This window comes from Lygodium microphyllum, chromosome 25, assembly GCF_053477565.2.
Source record: "Lygodium microphyllum isolate KBCC chromosome 25, Lygodium_microphyllum_v1.1.10, whole genome shotgun sequence".
Lineage (NCBI taxonomy): Eukaryota > Viridiplantae > Streptophyta > Polypodiopsida > Schizaeales > Lygodiaceae > Lygodium > Lygodium microphyllum.
The window spans coordinates 8,475,498-8,496,940 of record NC_141159.1 but is presented as its reverse complement, the minus strand read 5'-3'; the positions used below and the strand labels follow the sequence as shown (position 1 = coordinate 8,496,940).

At 39.2% G+C, this 21,443-nt stretch overlaps 1 protein-coding gene across 3 annotated transcripts in view; it reads left to right on the top strand.

Moving 5' to 3' along the window:
• The first annotated feature begins 2,373 nt into the window (after positions 1 to 2,373).
• The window catches only part of LOC148013890 (glucan endo-1,3-beta-D-glucosidase-like), a 30,057-nt gene continuing 10,987 nt past the window's right edge, over positions 2,374 to 21,443 (top strand). For all 3 annotated transcript variants that reach the window (XM_087666708.1, XM_087666710.1, XM_087666709.1), the window contains exon 1: positions 2,374 to 2,687. In XM_087666708.1, coding sequence (XP_087522834.1) covers positions 2,537 to 2,687 — 151 coding nt within the window. In that variant the 5' untranslated portion in view covers positions 2,374 to 2,536. The remainder of the gene's footprint in view (positions 2,688 to 21,443) is intronic.

The window sequence follows — 21,443 nt, the reverse complement described above, 5'->3', positions numbered from 1 at the left end:
TTAAATTAAAAGAAACTTTAGCTTTCTATCTATACACCCTTAGATTTAACAAAATCAAGGGAGATGTAGTTGTGCAAATTTGGCATCCATTATCATCTCAAAATTAATAGACTAAAGGTATTGTTTTAATTTCCTTGCATAAGACACTATAAATTCAACTTGCCTTTACTTATTTTCATGGTAATTCCAACATCGGTTTGGTGACTATATAAATAGAGTTACACATGCATTTTATGGCATGCCTCATTTATAAGGAATATTGCTCAAATGTAAGCTAAAAAGGAAAACTCCATTTAAAAATAAGGGGCTCTCTTAAAGGCATCTAATGAGATGTAAAAGCTACGTAAATAAACCTTGGCATCACCTTTAACCCTCCCCTTCTCATTTTATAGGTGAGGCCTAAATTGTATCCCTTTGCTGTAAGTAGTGTAACTACTCTCTATTAGGCTAGAAGACGATGGCCAAGTAATGGCATACATCATTAAGCTTGTGTTAGCCTAGAAGATGATGGCCAAGCAATGCCATACATAATTAAGCTTGTGCAAATTCTACTATTTAAGTAGCTTTGAAGCATGGTGAACTTGATGCTGATAGTTCATTCTCTCTAGTTAGTCAGCTAATTGTCGCTACATGTGTGCAACCTCTGGTTAAGTTTACATCATGCTCATACTAAAAACTAATCACTCACTAACTAATCATGGATCAAGCCTTGCTCGGTTGTACAAGTGGTGTTTTAATAGTATATGACAACCATAGTACTCATAATTGTACCATATGTGCTTGCAAAGAGCATCACCGAAATAGATGCATCCAATTTTGTGTAAAAAACTACTATATGTAGGCCACTTTTATGAGGAATTATCCCCTCCACAAGATACCATAGGTCCATCGAATTTGTGATAGAACTATTGTTATAGTCTAACACCTGATTTTTGTGTGTCTTAAAACCTTTCAACATATATATTCCAATAGTAAGGAAATGAACCCAATATTGGTTGTTATTCTATAAATAGTAGCTATCTATGTTTGAGTGTAAGCAACCAATAATAGGGGGAAATAAATCAAAGTGTTTATGCTAGTCAATTAGTCAAAGACTCTCTAGGCCATGGATTCAAACAATGTATGCTTGCTTGAGGAGGTCACATGTGTAGCAACCAAGGTGTGCTGTTAACATTTGCAACACATATTAGTTTTATTAGTTCTTACTAATGAATGACCTGTTCGATTTTGCAGATAACAAGCTCATCCTCTCCTCCTTTTGGAAATGTATCACTTTGAAAATGCCTAAGAATGGAATTACGCCTTTGGCATTGTTGTGATACATGTCATAATACATACATGTTGTCTTTGGTCAATATAATACGCACTATGATTCTATTGCTAGCTCTCTTGGGTGTTTGATTCCTTTGTAAAGAGCTTGTTTTTATGAATTAAACACCTCCCCCCCCCCCCCCACACACACACACACACACACACACACACACACACACACACACACAAAGACTAGAGAAAGTAAGGAATTGCCACTCACTTAAGACATCACATGTATAAAAAATGAAAAGTTTTAGTAGCAAATATGAGATCCTTATCAAAGTGACTTAACTTAATTCCCATAAAGCTTGACACATCATGACATCTAGACAATCACACAAACATGCACATTTAGCCCTCTTTATTGTCACATCCATTGAGGACTTGCATGTATGTGGCATATGTAAGAGAAATATATTTATGAGTATATCTTATATATGCATCATAAGCAAGTTGTGCTGTGACTTGAGGAGTTTATACTTCTTTATTTTAAATTATGGCTCTTGTTGTGCTTGTTTTTCTTTTTTCCCTTTTGGCACATGGAGGTGCATCTTGCAAAATGCATTAGTAGAAAGCCAATCCAATTGGGTTCACTTTTTGATGTAATGATGACAAGTATCTAGTGCATTCTTGCTTATTATCATTTTCGTGTTTAACAATAGAAATTAGCATGTGGAAAGAAGAAAAGGCAATGCTTCAACATGCATGAGCACAATTGCCCTATTCTTTTTCCCCCCAAAAAATTGGATGCCATTTCGGATAGTTTTTTAGATACCCTCATGACAATCCATATGGGGAAGTGAGCTTGTTGATCTTGAACTCCACTAGGTTGTCCTTGGGAATTGAACATGGCTTCTCACACAACTCTCATAGATGCCTTAATAGCTAATAAGTGTTCTTGTTGATTGTTTCGAATGATTAATAAGTTATTACATCAATAAATGTGCAATTAGGTGGGCAAATAAATCCTTGAAGAAGAACTTGGAATCTTTTACTATATATGAGTAAGTGTGTAATTGGGTGGGCAAATAAATCCTGATTCCTTGAAGAACTTGGAATGTGCATTGCTTCTACGGAATAGGGGGTGGGCGTATAAATCCTTCAAAGGTGAGCATAGACACTTGGCAAGACTCGGAATCTGCATTGCTTCTATGATCGAGAAGTAATTGAGAGAGAGAGAGAGAGAGAGAGAGAGGCTGCTTCGGCTCTACTTGATGCGGGAGCAATGGGGTACGATGCTGATAAAGAAGCGGGAGATGAGGATGGGTGCATCGCGACCATGGAGAGGCTTTTCTCTGGGCTCATCACGCGTCTCCAGACCCTGCATAGGAAGATCCCCCGCCGTCTCAGAAGACCAGGCAGAGTCAGGCCTCGAGGTAAAGGCTCATACCCGTTGCCTTGCCATTGACATTGTTTGTACTGTCTGGGGGAGGAGAGGATGAGGACATAATCTAATGGTGAGAAAAGGGTCTTTTAAGTGACACATCAGTGAATATCATCACTTAGTTAGCCACACAGTACAAGTGCAAGCTTATGAAATGAACATTGATGCATGAATAGGAGGCGTGCGGCTTTCTTTACCCACTTGGGATTCGGAGACAGCCTTCTCCCATCATTCTAGCACAGAAGTGGCTGCACAAAAACAAGAAAGCATCTGAGGATTGCCTTGGCTTTGACCGTGGTTGGGTTCCACAACATGTGGTGGGAGTCATGGGGAGAGTCTATTGTGCCGTGTAATTTTAAAAAAGATGGATCAGTTGAGAAAATGGTGAAAGGAAGTTGTCCGTTGTGTGATGTTGTCATGACTAGAATTAAAAATTCCCATCCTAAGCTTAAAGAATTGTATTTGTAAGCCACTCATCAATGATGTCACTAGTGCTTCTATCTTTCTTGGATTGTGTCTTAGTGTCTTTGGATGTTTTGTGAATCCAAAGTTGGAGATAGTCTTTTCCTTCAAGTAGGCAACGATCGTATAGCCATAAGCATCATTGCATTTATCTATCCGTTTGGTACATTATAGTTTTTCCACCAGTTTGTCATATATGGCCTATCATCTATAGTGGCTTGAACTTGAGGTTTTTAAATTGCAAAGTTTTTGCTGTAGGCTGAATTTTACCATTGCAAATCAGGCAAAGTTTAAAATACATAAATAAATGCTGCTCTTCAATACACAAACTCCTCAAAATGTATAATTGTGTAAGGGTTTGGGTGCAATTCAAATAGCAACAAAAGAATGGTGATCAAACGAGGAAGTTTGAAAAGGGTAGATGGACTTGGTTGAAATGCTTTTGGAAAGGATGGGCTCACCAAGGCCATCTTTCTAACCTTCGAGGAGGAGGTGAATGGAGATTGCAATCCATCACACCTACTTTATCAATTAGCACTAACCGAAGTTGAAGAGAAGATGAGGCGGCCTCTTCTCTTCAATCATTGCTTGAGATTAGAGTCCCACCACACTTTTGGAAGAGGATCCATCTTTCTTGGGTGAGAGTTTACATAGGGGTTTCCTTTTTAGTGGAAGAGTGGTTAGTTTTTCAAGATTTGTTGTAGAAAACTTAGAGACATGAGATTGCAACTCCTAGGTGCCAAAGCTATGATAGAGATAGTGGAAGAGGGAATTCTTTTTGAGCAGGGATGGATATAGGGAGCTTCTAGACCTGGTTAGGTCTTTTCTCAAAGAGGGGATGCCCCCCAATAGTGATTTTGAGTGACAAAGAGTTTACTCCTTCACGGTGGAGGATGATAGTTGACTTTTGAGAGATGACTTGGATCAAATAGAGTTGGCATGCTGCTCTCAATAGAGGATCAAGGTAGTGACACACTATGATAGGAGATGGTACTCTACAAAGATTATAGTGGGGCCTAGGAGAGTGGGTTTGGATAGACCCTTGCTTGACAAACCATGGGATGTAGCCTTCTTTGGCTACACCACTAGGTTGGGGAGGAGGATATAGCGAGCAGGAATAGAGAAAAGTCAACAACCACTCAACATTGGCATAGACAGGGATTTAACTTTTTCTTGATAGACTTTTGGAGGAGATTGGGCAATAGCTTCAGACCTAGAAAAATCTCTCTTTCTTGCTATCGCTAGTAGTGCATAGGAGTTTGATAGTTGGTAATTGGCTTGATTGTAGCAAGGCTCCCATAACCTATATGAGATATAGAGAGGTAGTGGAGATCCATACACTATGCGATTGTGCTAGGTTCTCAGAGCTGTGGAGGAGAGCCCTTAGGATGGTCTTTGAGGGCACAACTAAGACTATGGTAGCAACTAGAGGGGTAGTAGCTTGGGTCATGGGTAGAGGCCCAACTATGGATATAATGATTTTCAAGGTAGTCACGGACATAGTGGGCTGAGGGGCACTATGATAGCTGAGATTACTTTCATTATTTCTTGGTTTGTTTGGACAATGAGGTGTAGTTACCATTGAGCTTTAAGATGTCTTCATTATAGAGACTCCCTAGGATCTAGACAAGGACTATTCATACTTTTTTGTAGGAGATGGGATAGACTGTAGTGCAACTCATAGTAGATTAGGAGAGGTGCTTTTATGTGGATATGGGACTTTGAATCTTTTCACTTAGGTGCCACACACGGTTTGGCATTACAGCGCACGAGAGTGGTTGTTCACTCAACCAATTTGTTTTATGATGTACTTACAAGTCCCTATGTGGCTTTTTTAAACTTTGTATTTTACATTTGGGATTTCTTTTGAGATGTTATTAATGATTTTTTCTCTTCGAAAAAAAAGGGACCCTTTCTACCAGCCTAGAGATATTCAGCACAAGAAGTGTTGCGGTTTATAGTCATGCCATTGACATTTAGGATGTCTCCATTGCAAAGACTCTCTCTAGGATCAAGATAGACTATCCATGCTTTCTTGCAAGAGATGGGTGATATTGTAGGGCAATTTTGAGTGGATGAGGAGGAGAGATGTCTTGATGTGGATGTGTGACTTTGACATCTTCTTTCACCAACTGCCACACATGGTCTATCATTATAGCCCACTAGATTGGTTGTTCACTCAACCATGTATTTATGATATACTTAGTTGTTTGGTACATGGCTTTTTTTCTTACATAGTATTTTACCTTAGGAATTTCTTATGAGGTATTATTGATAGAATTTCCTTTATAAAAAAAACACCTTTCTACTAGCCTTTCAAGAGATATCTAGCACAAGAAGAATGCTAAACAGTTTATTGGCAGGATTGATTTGTCTTTTTTTTTGTTTTTTGGGGGGGGGTGTGTGTGTGTGTGTGAAGAGATGCTAGGGTCTGCACTAAGAAAACATAGAATGTATGAATACCACTAAAACAAAATAACTTAGACAAAAACACAAAACGCAATATAGGGATGAATGAAGATGGGATTGAATGAATGATGTAGATGAGAATGCATAAATGTACGCAATGCTTAAAGGCAGAGCAGTTCAATTGTTAAAATGTCGGATCTAGAGCATGACAGGAGCTATGGAGGTTGGAAGATGAAGATTGAATTCATGTTGATATGGACAATGAGTAGACAACTGCTACACAAGTGAATTAGGTTCCAAGATGGAAGCTTAGACTCATAAAGACAATCTTGTGGGTTGGACTGACAATGACACTAATTGAAAGAGGAAAGCATTATGATATTGTATTCATCATTATGAAAGTGATAGTCAAGTACAATGTTTTATAGAAGTTGGGTTGTTCCACTGTTCTGACTGTGCATGTGGGATTCAGGACATCTCTTTTTGGAGCATACATCATTTGTCTATTTCTTAACACTCCCCCTCAAATGATGAGTTGCTACACTTGATGGCTTTTGCCCCTTCTACATGGTGACATGGCTTGGGAGACTAGCTCATAGGTAGCCTAGTCAAGTTAAAGCTTGAAACTTTACATCTTTGGCAAGGGTTTTTACAAAGCAAATCCATTAAGGAAAAAATAGAAATCCACTATGGGAAAAACATATGAAAGATACAATGAAAATTCTTTAGAACAATCTGTCAGAGTTGTTGATGGTAGCGGAAGCATCTTCTTCTTCATTCATGAATTGGTTTTGGTAGTGATCATTCTGCACCTGCTGTGCTATTTTCTTATGGAAATATTCACTGGCTGTATGGCCAATTTTGCCACAGTAATGACATATAATCCGATCCTTGTTGTTGTTGATGCTGAGTCCTCGACCACAGCCTCTTGCTCCATAAGTGCCCTTGGTGTACAAGAGATTGTTGATGGTGGTGTGTTCTTTTGTATCCTTGCTTTTAACTTTGCTTTCTCCATCAAGTAGTGAGTGCTCAATATCTTTAAGTGAGAGACTTGGAACATTACTTGGGCTGGACACAAGATTCTCATATGAATCCTTATTTACACTTGCAAGCAGTACGACTATTGCTTCATCTTCATTAATATTATTCTTAAGAGTTGCAAGCTGGGTTTTTAGGCTCTTGAACTTGTTAATGTGTATGGTCATGGAAATACTATCTTTTATATCCAGTTTATAAAACTGCATGAGTAATTTTACCTTTGAATTCTTTGCTTGGGTACCAAAGATCCTATCAAGTTTCTTCCAAGCAGTTCTAGCATCTTTGATACCAAAGATATGATGTAGCACATCATCAGTTAGTTTCCAGGCAATGATGCCTAGTGCCTTGTTATTCATCTTTTTTCATTCTTTGCTTTGGTTTTTGGTGGAGCTACTGCAAGGATCTTGCTTTCTGAATCTTCTTTTCCACCATGTGTATCACCTTCAGTATCTTCAAAGAGATCCCAGAGGTCTTTTCTCATGAGGTGGTACATGGTCTTTTCCTTCCAAGCATGGAAGCCTTCTCCATTGAACTTTGCTATTTGTTCGAGCTCTGCCATTTTAGATTAGCAACAAATCAGCCAGCAAAAGAGTTGTACTTCAATGTGTCAAGAGACACAAGATGATTAGTGTTTAACAACACTGCATGAGTATTAAAAAAAATACTATCTTGGAACTCAATGTCGGATCTTGATGCTTGATCTTCTTCTTGCAAGCCACAGATTGCGCAGCGTGGAGATGATGGCAGCCGTACGACCAGCAGGGGTGCAGTTTAGGTTAGCGAGGAAGAATTTTGACAATGCCAGCTTCTGCAGTACGCAATGTCGATGTGTGAAGTGATAGGATGGTGTGCCTTGAGCAGAGGGAAAGATCTCTAGAAGAAATCGTATGGAGATATTGACTGTGGAGAGAGATCTAGGTATTGCAAGTAGACATGGTATTGCTGTCCATGGCAGCCATGAAAGCTCCAGTGAAGGTGAAGGTGAAGCCAGAGTAGGAAATGAAGTCTTGAGCTAATACCAAGTTGGGCAGAAGTGAAAGGGAGCTGGAGAAGCAGAGTGAGGAGCTGACCATGCTCAGCTGAGTTGTGATACCATGTTAAAATTTCAGATCTAAAGCATGGCAGGAGCTATGGGGGTTGGAAGATGAAGACTAAATTCATGTTGACATGGACAATGAGTAGACAACTGTCACACAAGTGAATTAGGTTTCAAGATGGAAGCTTGAACTCATAAAGACAGTTTTGTATATTGGATTGACAATGACACTAATTGAAAGAGAAAAGCATCATGATATTGTATTCATCATTATGAAAGTGATAGTCAAGTACAATGCTTTATAGAAGTTGGGTTGTTCCACTCTCCTCACTATTTATACGGGATTCAGGACATCTCTTTTTGGAGCATACATCATGTGTCTATTTCTCAACACCAATAAGTGATGACTCTTGTGGGAGCAAGCTGAGGGAGTGTGTTGGAGAGTATCCACCACCAGTTAGAGTAGAGGCGCAAAAGTAGATGGCAGTATGGATGATGATGTGGCAGTCAAGGCAGATTGATCTGCACCCTCCAAAAGCAACGGCCAAGTGATGATGAGTAGGGGCTGGAAAGAGTCAATATAGCTTGTTGTGGTGATGTTGATAGGCAAGAGTGACGAGCAAGAGGGCGGCACAAGAATGATGCAATATGCAGCGGTAGGTGTCCTCCAAGAATTGGCGATAGTAGGTTGGCATGCTCGAACAGCAAACACATCAATTAGCGAGTGGTTAGTGATGATGGCAGCAGCTAGAGACTGTCAAACAGGTGTTGAAGTAGTCCTGGGGGATTGAAGGATTTGATGTTGGAGAATGGCAACAATTGAAAACTCACTTGAGTGAGATATAAGTGGCTTAGCGTACTCTCTTATTTATTACTCATCCAAGAAGTACTTTGTACTTAGCTTGATCTAGTCCAAGCACTAAAGAAGAAAATCAGCTTGCTACTTGGAGTATGCAAAAATTAGAGTTTCAAAATTCAAATTTTCAGAATTGCAGCAAATCAGCCCATTTATATATGGTTCAGCCACTTGGTGCTCGTGGTTTGTTTCAATAAATTATTGTAAAGGGGGAGGGGTTGGTTCTCCTCTCAACATGGTGCCAACTCTTCTTTCACATGCGCTCATGCATACACACACACACACACACACACTCTCTCTCTCTCTCTCTCTCACGCGCGCGTCTAATTTTCACAGTGATAATTGATTAAGTTGGTTAAGTGCAGAGTATTGCGATTCTCATGTTTTTCCTTGTGCTTACATTAGTACTAGAGCCAAGTTTTGATTCTAGGTCTTTGGGTCAAAGAAACAAACCATGAACGGGTGAACCTGCATATTAGGTGGTTGCCTGTGTTAATGTCGGAGATTCAGCTATGTTTATTAACTCCTGGATGTCCCGCACTAGGGGTATCATGACACTCAAAGAGTATCTGGCGGGCACTTAGCTGAATCTCCGACATTAACACAGGCAACCACTTAATATTGAATAGCACGAGAGATTTCGTTTGTCTCACCACCCAGCCACTCCTAGAAGGTTGCTGGCTCCCCTGATCATGATCCGACTGCCAGCCGTCAACTTCAAGTGAGTCATACTATCTTTAAACTCACTTACTTTCTAGGCTCCCCTTGACCCCGTTTGGGTGCCCAAGGCCCCCGGACGGTCATCCCTCGCACTTGTCTCCGCTCTCCCCATAAGTTACATTTATTAATGTAACATTGCATAAGAAACTCTCTAGAATCTAAATTTGGCGTCTCCTAAAATTTAGGAGACATAAAAGCTCTAGAATTTCACGAGGAATAAGTTTGTCTTCAGCGGCCTCAAATTCTTAACCATTTTAGAGATTTTTGGAGTAGAAGGTTTAGAAGCTTCTTCCTCTAGAAAAGTGACATGTGTCGGGGGACTAGGCATTAATTGATAAATTAAAGCTAGTTCTAGACCAATCAATGTTGGGACAATTAAATATCCTATGGGGCTTAGCACATTTGGGGTACTCGCTAGTTCTTGGGCAAGGTCAAATGGATATTTAATTGATTTTTAAAAATTAAATTATAAAAATCAATTTAATGAAAGCTGAAAATTAATTTGGGAAGCTGCAAAGTGGCAAAATAAGCTACCACTAGTCAAGATTATTCATGTAAGGCTAAGAGAGGGCTGTTGGGGTTGGCTAAGGGTCATTCTAGTCAATGCAATGCGACTGCGGAGAGGGAGGAGAAAGTGCTGTTAGAGCAGGTGCCATCAGTTTTGGACCATTTTCAGCAGCCAAGGAGGTCTAGCAACAGGCAATTGCTTCCTAAAGGTAACATGCAGCAAATGACTACCTACAAGGGCTGGCGATAACATCAGAAGTCTCTAGATTAGTAGACCATTGCATTTTTGCTGTCCCAAATCAAGACAGTAGTTGGTACAACACTTTTTAGAAATGTAATTGGGAAATTCCTCTCTCTACAGCTTTCTCTCTCATCTACAATCAATCCCTCAACAATTCTCAGCCATTTTCAGCATGGGATGAAGGGTAATTGAAGAAATTGCTGCGAAAACCCTGGCTAGTCTTGCCACTTTAGATGCTTGGTTCTTCCTTTTATGCAGTTATAATCCACAAGAAGATACGGTATTTCATCCCTCATGCATCCCTCATGTATGGTATTTTGACAATGGTGCTAGTGAGCACATCACTTCACATAAAATCTTGTTTGATACCCGACCTAGAAAAAAGATACAATGTGCTTACAACTATTCTTATCAATTTAAGGCATCGGAAGGATTGTGATTAGTGCAACCAATAATAGACTTGTTTACTTGAGAAATGTAGTCCCCAATATTAAGAAAAATGTATTATCTATATCTTGTATTACCCTAGTTGTTTTTTTTGTAATATTTGAGTAAGATAAGTGTATTGTATCAAACCTTGGGAAGGACAACATTATTGTAATATGAGGGTCACTTCTTTAAGGCTTGTACTAGCTAGATGACTTCGAGGTGGCAATATCATTGTAATATGAGGGTCACTTCTTTAAGGCTTGTTCCAACTAGATCACTTTAGGGTGGCAAAAGTATTTGGCACCATCTTTGTAGGAGACCTAGATTTAGGTTCATCTCTAGCATTCTTACTTTGGTCATGTATATCACAAGAGTTTGCAACTATTACAACTCTTAGATGATAAAGGATTTTTTAGACATTGTGGAGCTTGTAAAGAAATACTTGTCTACAGAATACAAATACAACCGTACTACTAACGCATAGACTAATGAAGAAACATAGTTAGGGTGACTTGGTGTGAATGCACTAGGACACTTCAGGGTTAGGACAACAGAGTCCTATATATAGGACTGAAGACCCTATTGTGCTCATCATTGTGTGATCACTACTCTCGGACTCTTGGCCTGTTGGCGACACATCCATACACTGGGATGGTGTGGGTTGGTGGTATGGGACACCAACCCTTGGGATGTGGTCGTGACCCAGAGTATTGCTAGCTCCCAAGTTCGGGGGTGAGCCCATTTGGCTCTATGGATGGGAGGTGAGTCTGAGGTTGAGTCCATTTTATTATTAATGTGGCTTGTGCTGTGTCTTGTGTGTAGGTTGGATCCTAGGGAGATGTTTCTTTAGTATCAGAGTGTCAACTTGTAATTGGACGCAAGATCCAATGACGTCCACAAAACCACTTTGACTCACAGAACCGTAATGGTTCGCACTTACAGGTACGCCTTTATCTCGTTAAGGGTGGTATAGGACACCACTAGTGGAAGGAGGGTGTGCAGGGGGCACATGTTGTGAGTGACGAGTATGTTGATAAGGTATATTTATTGTTCGGTGCTCGTGTTTGGGTTTTGTGTTGAGGCGATGCTTGTGTGCAATGATTTTTGGTGGTTTTGATGATCGGAGTTTGGGGAGTTGATACTCTACGGTTATGGCAAACTGATGTCAGAAGCTAAAATCTTGTGGCCCTGATAAGCATCAGAATTTTGGTTGACAGTAATTCCTATCAATTTAATATTTCATGTTAATATTATCATTGATTTTAATGTTGACGTGATGTTAAATGTTATTTTGGTTTTAATATTTAATGTTTACATTAGTGCTACCATTAAATTTAATGCTAACATTAATTTTATGATTAAAGCAAACATCCATATCAATCTATGGTGACGTGTTGGGGAGAGAGAAACACTAAGGATGAAATGTGGAGAGATGATTGTGAAGACGGAGAGAGAGAGAGAGAGAGAGAGAGAGAGAGAGAGAGAGAGAGAGAGAGAGGGAGAGAGAGGGGAGAGCAGCTATGTGATATGCCTTTCGGCAAGTATTGAGTGATTGGAGAGAGAGGGAGAAACGAAGTCGGAGAGAGACGAAGTCCATGTTGGATTTTGGGTAGAATGCATGTTCGGCAAATGGGATTGATGCTTCACGGCACTTGATGGGATGGGATAGAGACTTGTCGCTAGTTGGGAGAGGTTGACTTCTTGCCACGTGGATGGGGAAAGTTGATTCCAACATGGTGACATGGAAGGTAGGTCGTTCTTTAGTCAAGTATGGTTAAATTCTTTTTGGCCACATAGAGGTTTCTTTCTTGAGAAGGAAGAAGATCTAAGAACGTTTTTAACCTTTGTTTTGAAAGGATTTTAAAACTTTCCCCGTCCCATTGTTCAACTAGAGCTCCCTGCTTGCTTGTTTCTGAAAAAAAAGAAAAAGGGATTGAATAGATTTTCATTAAACATAAATTGTTTGCAGTCTTGCACTCAATTGTGCCTTGTCTTTCTCTAAATTCTGATCAACATATATTCTTGCGCGTTCTTTCTATCTTCATATTTTCTCTCGTCTCATACATTCTCTCTTACCATGTTGGCTTTCCATGTTGTACCTCCTTTTGATGCGCATGTTCCCAATGCCTCAACACATGGAGGATGCTTGTCTGGCTTTTCTTGAATCTGAACACATGCATGGGCTCTCAAAGCTTCTTCTTCTTTCAAATCCGATGGAGATTCATCGCTTGTGTCGATTCTCCAAGCTCAAGTCAAGAAAATGCAATGGAAGTTGGTTGAGCTACTTACTCTTTATTTTTCATTTGTGCCCATAGCCATGAGGATGTTGTCTCTTAAGTTCCAACTCGATCCCTTTAAAGGGAGAAGAACAAATGTGATGAGGCAAATATCAATTCATGGCCGGCCAAATGGATCGCGTATATTGATTTGCATCAATTTGATCACGCTCAGTGCATCGGGTAGATACAAATCATGTTACAGGGAAAGGCGTATACTTGGTGGGCGGGGCTATATCCCAAGCCGGTGACATGGGCTGATTTTCAATCTATTTTTTGGAAATTGTGACCGATGATCGAATTGAAAATTTTCAAAAATTATTTGAGCTTGATATGGGAAAAAGGAGCTTGGATGCGTATCCATAGGAGTTTAAAGATCTGTTGCACAAAACAAAGGACTTTGATGATCCTCAAGCCCTGCTCTACATGCGATATCTTTACGGATTGTTACTGGACTATCAGAACGAGATGCTTTGTAATCTGCTTCATTCGCTCGAAGATGTCTACATGTATGCAAAGATTTTTCATAATACTTTGGTTGTGAGTAGAGGTAGCCAATTGACGGGGGCTCCCATTGAGTTGCTTCTGTCTTTAAGTCAAAGAAGTTAACTACCTCACCAGCAACTCATTAGTCGTCTTTAGAGTTGCATAAGAAGAAGGATAATAAGTGCAAGGTCACTTGAAGTGAGGATTGCTTGAAGGGCCGTTGCTTCGCTTGCCATTAGATGGATCACTTTTGCGGTAATTAAGAGTGCCCTAGCATAAGAATGCAAAGTCTACTTCTAAGACTTCAATAAATACTCTTGAAACTCCTAAGTATATTTTCCGAAATTTTATTCGAAGATTGTTTGTTAATGCTAGTAATGGCAATGGTAGCTCTATTAATAACATCGATTTTGAAACTAGCCTTTCTCCCCGGATAGGTTGGTAATTCTCTAATTAAGCACTTAACTACAACAATCAGCAAATGAATATAACTTGAAATGCACAAATTACCTTAATAATCTCGGACATTGGATACCCTATTGGTCCCAAAACTGGCACCCCTTTTGGTATTTCTTTAACTCGATTGCTAATAGAATGAGTACAAGTTGAGATTCACAATCTCCTTTGCTGTAACAACAATCAACAATCAAGTTGGGCCAATTGTCCCTTGATTTTTCACCTAGGACTTGCACAAATGGAACCACCAACTAGCTAAATGCTGCTTCAAATTACAATGAATGGACTGGCATTTGAATTCCTTGACAATTACACGCTACAATCTCCTTTGCTATAGCAACAATCAACAATCAATTTGGGCTAATTGCCCCTTGATTTTTCACCCAAGATTTGCACAAATGGAATCATCGACTGACCGAATGCTACCTCAAATTACAATGGATGGACTGGCATTTGAATTCCCTAACAATTACATAACTTTCAGGTGCTGAATTCAATGCACGATACCTTTATCAATCGGCATGGGTCTCGAGGTGACTATCAAACCCTAATTTCTACAGAAATTTAGGGTTTACAGCAGAGATCTCTTTGCTGTCCACCAAATTTGATTGAGATCTACTCAAAATGGCTGAGAAATGTTGAGATCTCTGATTAGAAAATGGACCGGCAGCTCCCTCTTTCTCTCCCCCAAGCTGTAAACTAACTAAATGGTTGAGGCCAGACCCCAAAAACGTTTCCTCGGTTTGTATGGGCATTTTTGCTACAAGTAGCAACCTTCTAAACTCATTTTTCAACATTATCCAATCATTTAGTTAATTTTCAGAATCAAATAATCCTGTAAATTAAATCTCAGCTCTTCTGACCTTGCCCAAAATTAAATGTACCCATCTATAATTAAATTGGCTAGGCCATTTGTAACCTAGAGTGGTCCCTAATCTTTGTTGATCTTCAAATTGGCATCACTTAATTAATGAATGCTAGTCTCTAGTATCACCACCAATACTTATTGGCCAAATAACTGTCCTAGGATCAAAATTGACACCAAGTGACCCCCAAAGCCCAGCTGCATAACTTATCACAACGTTTGCCTTTGATACCCACTGTATCCTTTGGGTCCTTGGCCTATTACCATGAAATAACTGCCATGTGCATCACATGTGCTTTGCTCATAATTTTATTTCTTCTCAGTTGGTGTAGAGACTATGGTTCCACGCAATACTTATCGACCAAATTTATCGTATTCAATAGACGGAAGGGCCTACTGTGAAACATTGAGACCAAGACTTAGGAGGTACTAGATTTGGATCTTTCGATTAAATAATACCATCAGCTTATGAATTCCGACTCATGAGCCTTGACCATATCGATGTCATTTTTAGCATGCCATGGCTCTTTGATAAATATTTCTCCTTGTATATTGACTATAAAAATCATATGCTTTCTTTTGAGCTTGATGGTTATTTTCATACTTTTACCCTTCGAGATTACGGACAATAATAAACACATGATCTTAGCAATGAAATTTACTCAATGTTTTTCTGATCCAAGTGTTATTAATTATATTTATTTTGTTAAAAAAGTTCAATCATTTGATTCATAATGCGATTCAATTTTATTTAATAATAATCTTAATTTGAATTCAAATGATAAGTGAGTATTTGGATCCAATATTACATAGAGTATGTTATGTCTTTGTGTTCGAGCTACTTGATGGAGTTGTGCTATCTTGTGGAACTTTAGACCATAGAATTGAAACGTTACGTAGTAGCATGGTAACTGCGAAACAAACTTTTGTAGGGATTGAAACACGAAACGTTTGAAATGCAAAATGCCCCGAGTGAAAGGGTTGATTGAAACACGATTTTTCAATGTAAAATAATTATTTTTTAACTTTTTTGAGAGTTTTTAGACACATATGATAGACAGTATTTATTGACACGAAAGGATTTATATGATATAAATGTGTAAGTTGTTGAAACTAGCCTTGCTTCTCAGATATGGTGGTAATACTTGATTAAGCACTTAATTACAACAATTAATAAATGAGCATGAACTGAAATGCAGACTTTACCTTAGTAATCTTGGACAGTGGATACCTTGTTGGTCCTAAAACTGACGCCTCCTTTTGGTATTTTTTTAACTTCAATTGCTAATGGATTGAATACAAGCTGATTCCACTATCTCCTTTGTTGAACCAAAAGCCCCTTGCTACACAAACAAACAACAAGCACTTCGGGCCTATGGCCCCTTGAATTTCAAGCAGGACTTGCTCTAATGGGACCCCAACTAGCCAGATGTTGTTGCAAATTCACAATGGGTGGGTTGGTGAAACTAGCCTTTCTCCTTGGATAGGGTGGTAAATGACTTGATTTAGCTCTAATTATAGTGAGTATAAAATTTACATAAATTGAAAATGCTCACTTTACCACTTTAATCTTTGACATTGGACACTCTGTTGGCTCCAAAATTGGCGCCTCTTGTGGTATTTCTTGCGAATTGAAGGAGTATAATTGGGATTCTTTGATCTCCTCTACTAATCCAAGTCTCTTGTCGTCAAAACTGACTAACAAGCTTCCAAACCAATTTGCCCCTCGGTTTACTTAGGGATTGGTCTTCACCTTGCTCCTTAAAAGACAAATTCAGCTCCAAATCCGATATTGGTTGGTTGGTCTCTTGAAACTCCTTGAAATTCCTCAATTTCAGCTGTTGAAATTCAAGTCCTAAGCCCTCAATTTTAAGCACACATTACGAGATAGTTGTCAAAACCCTAATTTTTGTCGTACAATAGGGATTGACTGAAATCTCTTCCTTTGATTAGCTCAAATTGTTGGAAAATATTGAGATGACTTAAGAGAGGGTTAGGGGATACGAGAAAATGATGTAGAGAGAGAAATTTGAGAGTTTCATAACGAGAAACATTGAAAAGCTATTGTTGCATTGCCTAAACAGTCATGGAAGCTATCATCTACAACTTAGGACCACCAGAAAGACTACTACCCCCTCTTGTATGTTGTTATTTATACTAGAAGAACCTTAGGCTGATGTTACCTGATCTTGGAGGGCTCCAAATTGCTATCACATGCTGGAGGACTAATCCCAGGTGGTTGCAAATCACATGAATAGTCTCTCCTTGCTCTCTAACAGCCTCTTTTTCTCTCACAATGATTGGAATAGACTTCCACTAACCCCTAAAAACGTTTTTTTTCACTTGCATGGGCAAGTTTTGCCAAGTGGTAGCCTTCTAATTCCATTATCTAACATTATCTAGCTTATTAAATTAATTTAATGTTTATTCTAGTGTGCAAAAATTTAATTTCATCAGTCAATAATTAAATTGACTAGGCCAATTTGTCTTCCAAGTATCCTTGAGCAGTTATTCACCCTTAGACTATCATTAGTTAATTAATTAATGCCTAGTCTCTAATGTCACCAATGACATTAGTGGCGAATAAACTGGTCTAGGCCCAAATGTGACACTGGGTACCACCTAGTACCTGTCATGCATAACTTATTACAACTTTTGCCTTTGACACTGTCCTTGCTACCATGAAATAATTGTAATGTGTATCACATGTGCTAAATAACCTTGTACATTTGATTAATATCTTAATTAAAGGTTATTGGAAAGATTAGAGCAACTCAAAATTTCACGTTGCCATGACAATTGGCATTTGAGATCCTTGACAATTTCACGAATTTCAGGTGCTGATTTCAATGTATGATGCCTTTGATTGATGGCATGGGTCCTGAGTGGTTGCTAAACCCTAATTTTTGCAGAAATTTAGGGTTTACAATAGAATTCCCCTTGCTATCCACCAAATCTGCCTGAGATTTGCTCCAGATGGTTGTAAAATGTTAAGATCCTTTTAGAATGGACTGGAGAGAGCGAGAGAGTATTGAGGAGAGGGAAAATTCAGAGTTTCCTTGTGGGAAAACCGTGTAATTTATCTACTGCTTGCTTGGAGACCCTAAAATGCCTTCACTTAGACTTGGAAGACACAAAAAGTGATATCACATGGTCCTAGATGGCTCCTATCTGTTGTTCCTTGCCTCCAATGGTGGTTGTTTTCTTTGTAGAAAATGGATTGGTAGCACTTTCTCTCTCTCTTAGGATGAAAACACATTGAATGTTCCTCCACCAACTCCAAAAACGTTTTTCTTAGTTTGCATGGATATTAGTGCCAAGTGGCAGCCTTCTAAACCCATTTTTTAGCATTATCCAGTCATTCCCAAAATTAAATGTGCCCATCCATAAATAAATTGTCTAGGCCATTTGCAACCTAGAGTGGTCTCCAACCTCTATTGACCCTCAAAGTGGCTAGGCCATTTACAATTGTTCTATAGTTAAAACCGATACCAACTAACAACCAAAGCTCTGTTAGCATAACTTGTCGCAACTTTTGTCTTTGACAACCACTGCATCCTCGAGGTCTTCTTGACTTGTTACCACAAAATAACTACCATGTGCAACACGTATGCTTAATAACCTTGCACATTTGATTATTAAATTAATCAAATGTTATCAACAAGATTAAAGCATCTCAAAAATTTCACGTCCCCGTGACAGTTGCAACTCATTGTTAATAAAGAAAACTATCTCATATACATTATTCGGCCATTTCACTTGGTGTTTTGCTTGGGGCTTGTCCAAAGGTGACATGCTTTAGGGTGAAACACAACGTTCTAGGGGAAATGTTTTAGGAGTGAGACGTTTTGTGGTTACCTTGTTTGGTAGCCATGCCGTCTCACGGAAATCTTATCAGTTTCGCTTGAAAGAGAAAGACGAGATAGTTAGGCAACTTTAAGACTATTTAGCTAAGGGTTTTATTGAACTAAGTAAAGCCTCCTAGGGCATGCCTATCCTTCTTGCTTGAAGGAAGAATGACACAATGTGCTTTTGTGTCGATTACAAAGGTCTCAATTAGGTGACCATCAAGAATAAGTATCCGTTACCTAGGATGGATAACTTTATAGATCATTTTTATAGATTTTATAGTAGGATTACCCAGTATCGAGGTCATGACACAATTTGGGTTGTGGCCGACTACAAGTTGGATGGTCTCTTTGTCAAACATTGTTATAGACTTTATGGTTTGTCTGATGAAATAGTCAGTGACTAAGACCCTAAGTTCATTGGCCATTTTTAATATTTGGTTTTCCAAAAACTAGAAACTCGATTGTCCATGTCGTTCTCGGAACAACTTGAAATTGGCGGATAGACCAAAAGGACAAATCAAACCGTGAAGGATATGTTGTATGCATATGTCTGTTGTAACCATTCGGCTACTGGTTATAGCCCATTTATGTTTGTGTGTGGTTACAAGCCAAAACCACCGATTTCCACCAAGCTTAGGGGGGTAAACATGCATTCCATAGTTGACTTTCTGTATGATATGCAAGAGATGTTGATGATTGCTAGGGAAAGCATTAAAATGGCCGAGGATTGTGCCACATTTTATGCTAACCAACATCGTACTTCTCTAGAGCTTTAGGAGGGTAGGTGAGTTTATCTTAAAGTCCCAAAGGACTTCGATTCAATGACTACCAACAAGTGCTATAAATTGTCTTAAAGGTTTTGTGGTCCTTTCTAGATTACCAAGAAGATAAGTAGCGTATCCTTTGAGCTGGATTTACCTTTGTAAATCTGAGTTCACCTTGTGTTTCACATGAGTTGTTTGAAAGAATGATTGGGACAAGGTAAATTGATTGTTTCGATTGAGAAAGTCACACGGCTTGTGGATATTGCTTGTTGTGGTCTACTCGAACTTGAATTGGTTCTTGACCTTAGGACTAAACAATCCCATTGAATTGTTTATCTTGAGTACTTGGTCAAGTGGAAAATTTGCCTAGAGACGGAGGCTACTTCAGAGTTGGTATGCTCATTGAAGAGTCATTTTCCTCACTTCGTCCCCTTGAGGATATTGCTGAGAACAACAATAATTCATGAGGAAAGTCTTATGTCCTTGGACATCTGGATGGGTGCTAATAGCATTGTCACAACGGTTACAAAGTGACTCAGTGTGAATGTACTAAGGACACTTTGGGGTTAGGGTAGTTGAGTTCTATTCATAGGACTCAAGGCCCTATTGTGCACATCATTGTGTAATCACCACACTTGGACTCTTGGTCCATTGGCCGATGCATCCGTACACTGGGATAGTGTGGGGTGATATGGGACACCAACCCTTGGGATATGATTGTTACATAGATTGTTGTTAGCTCCTAGGCTTAGGGGTGAGCCCATTTGGCTATATGGATGGGAGGTGAGTTTGATGTCCAGTCCCTTTTATTGTGAATGCGGCTTGTGTTGTGTCTCGTGTGCAAGTTGGATCCTAAGGGGACGTTTCACTTGGCCAACACGATTCAGTCTCTAGAAATCGAGATTCCAATAAATAATAATTTGAAAACTAAGAATTCCTTGGCCCCACCCAAGAAATTGGTCACTCCCTATGCAACAAATAGGAAACTAAGAATTCCTTGGCCTTGCCAAGGAATTAGTCACTGCCTATCCATATTTAAAATCTTAAGCCTTTAGACTTGAAGGTGTTCAAACTTTTATTAACGTAAGTTAAAGGTATTAAATGTCCTAATTATCTAACTCCGATGGCTTCAAAAGTCATTTCCAAGGGCACATTTAATGTTTAGAGCCAAGATTTGACACTAGTCACCCATTGGCACGCCCATTGGCACATGTGCGTTATAACTTTTGCCATTGTCATTGTGTCCACAATTTAACTTACATTCACATGTTCACCTCACATGTATACAACTTAATTGTTAAGTTAAAAATATTTATGTCTTTGTGACAATTTTTATGGTTGAATAAGATCACCTTGAATGTTTCCATTATGTGTGTGTAGGTTACTCTAGCAATGTAATCCAAGTGGACTGTGATAATGCCTCAAACTATGCCACTATGTAGTGGAAACTTGAGGCCAAGTTTCCATCCATAGTATGGACTATGTGCAACTCATTGCCTAAATCTTCATGAAAGCAAATTAGAGTGGGTAAAGAGGGTTGTTGATGATGATTTTGTGATCGTTGGACATCAATGCTAAGATCTGATACTCACATTTTATTGCTTCTCGTTGGACTTGGGAGTTGAAGAAACCATTAAAGACGTGGTTTGTGGCCATGTGGCTTATTCTTGTGTGCTTCTCTAGAGTGTCCACAATAATATCAAAAAGATGGTGGTTGTCAACGAGTTTGAGGAGATGCTTGAAGGGGGGTTCACCACGAACCAACAAGAAGCAAAATCCATTCAATGACTTACTTGAAAGAGGACTTACATTAGGATGCAAGGGCACTTGTCATTGTGACTACTCCATTCATCTCTGTCTCTACCATAAAGTTTAGAGAGATTGAGTATGATCATTAGTGGGGGCGATTTTGTGAGGTGTTTGATGCATCCTCTAGCAAAAGTGAGTGTCATTCTAGTTTGATTTACAATAGTGAGATGGGCACCTAGGTTTTATCCTTTTATTTTTCATTGCATGGCTAATACTTGCATACAAGCTTACAGCCTTTGCAAGTTGTGTGCTTCCAAAGTCCTCCCTCCCTTCCTCTCTCACACGTTGGCATTCACAGGTTGAATGTGTAAGCTAAATGAAGCATAGTGTGAGTGAAGCCCGTGTAACAGGTCCACTACAGCCAACAAGCTCTAATTTCTTTCTACAAACTGTCTATCATTCTTAGTTTCTTGTTTGCTGTAGAGATGCTGTCTTTTTATGAGCTTTCATGATTCTTACTCTTTTCTTTGCTGCAAAGGGTTGTCAACTTTTTGTTTGGGGTTTCTTGTTGTCTCAACACTACGGAGGGGGTTGTACAATGGA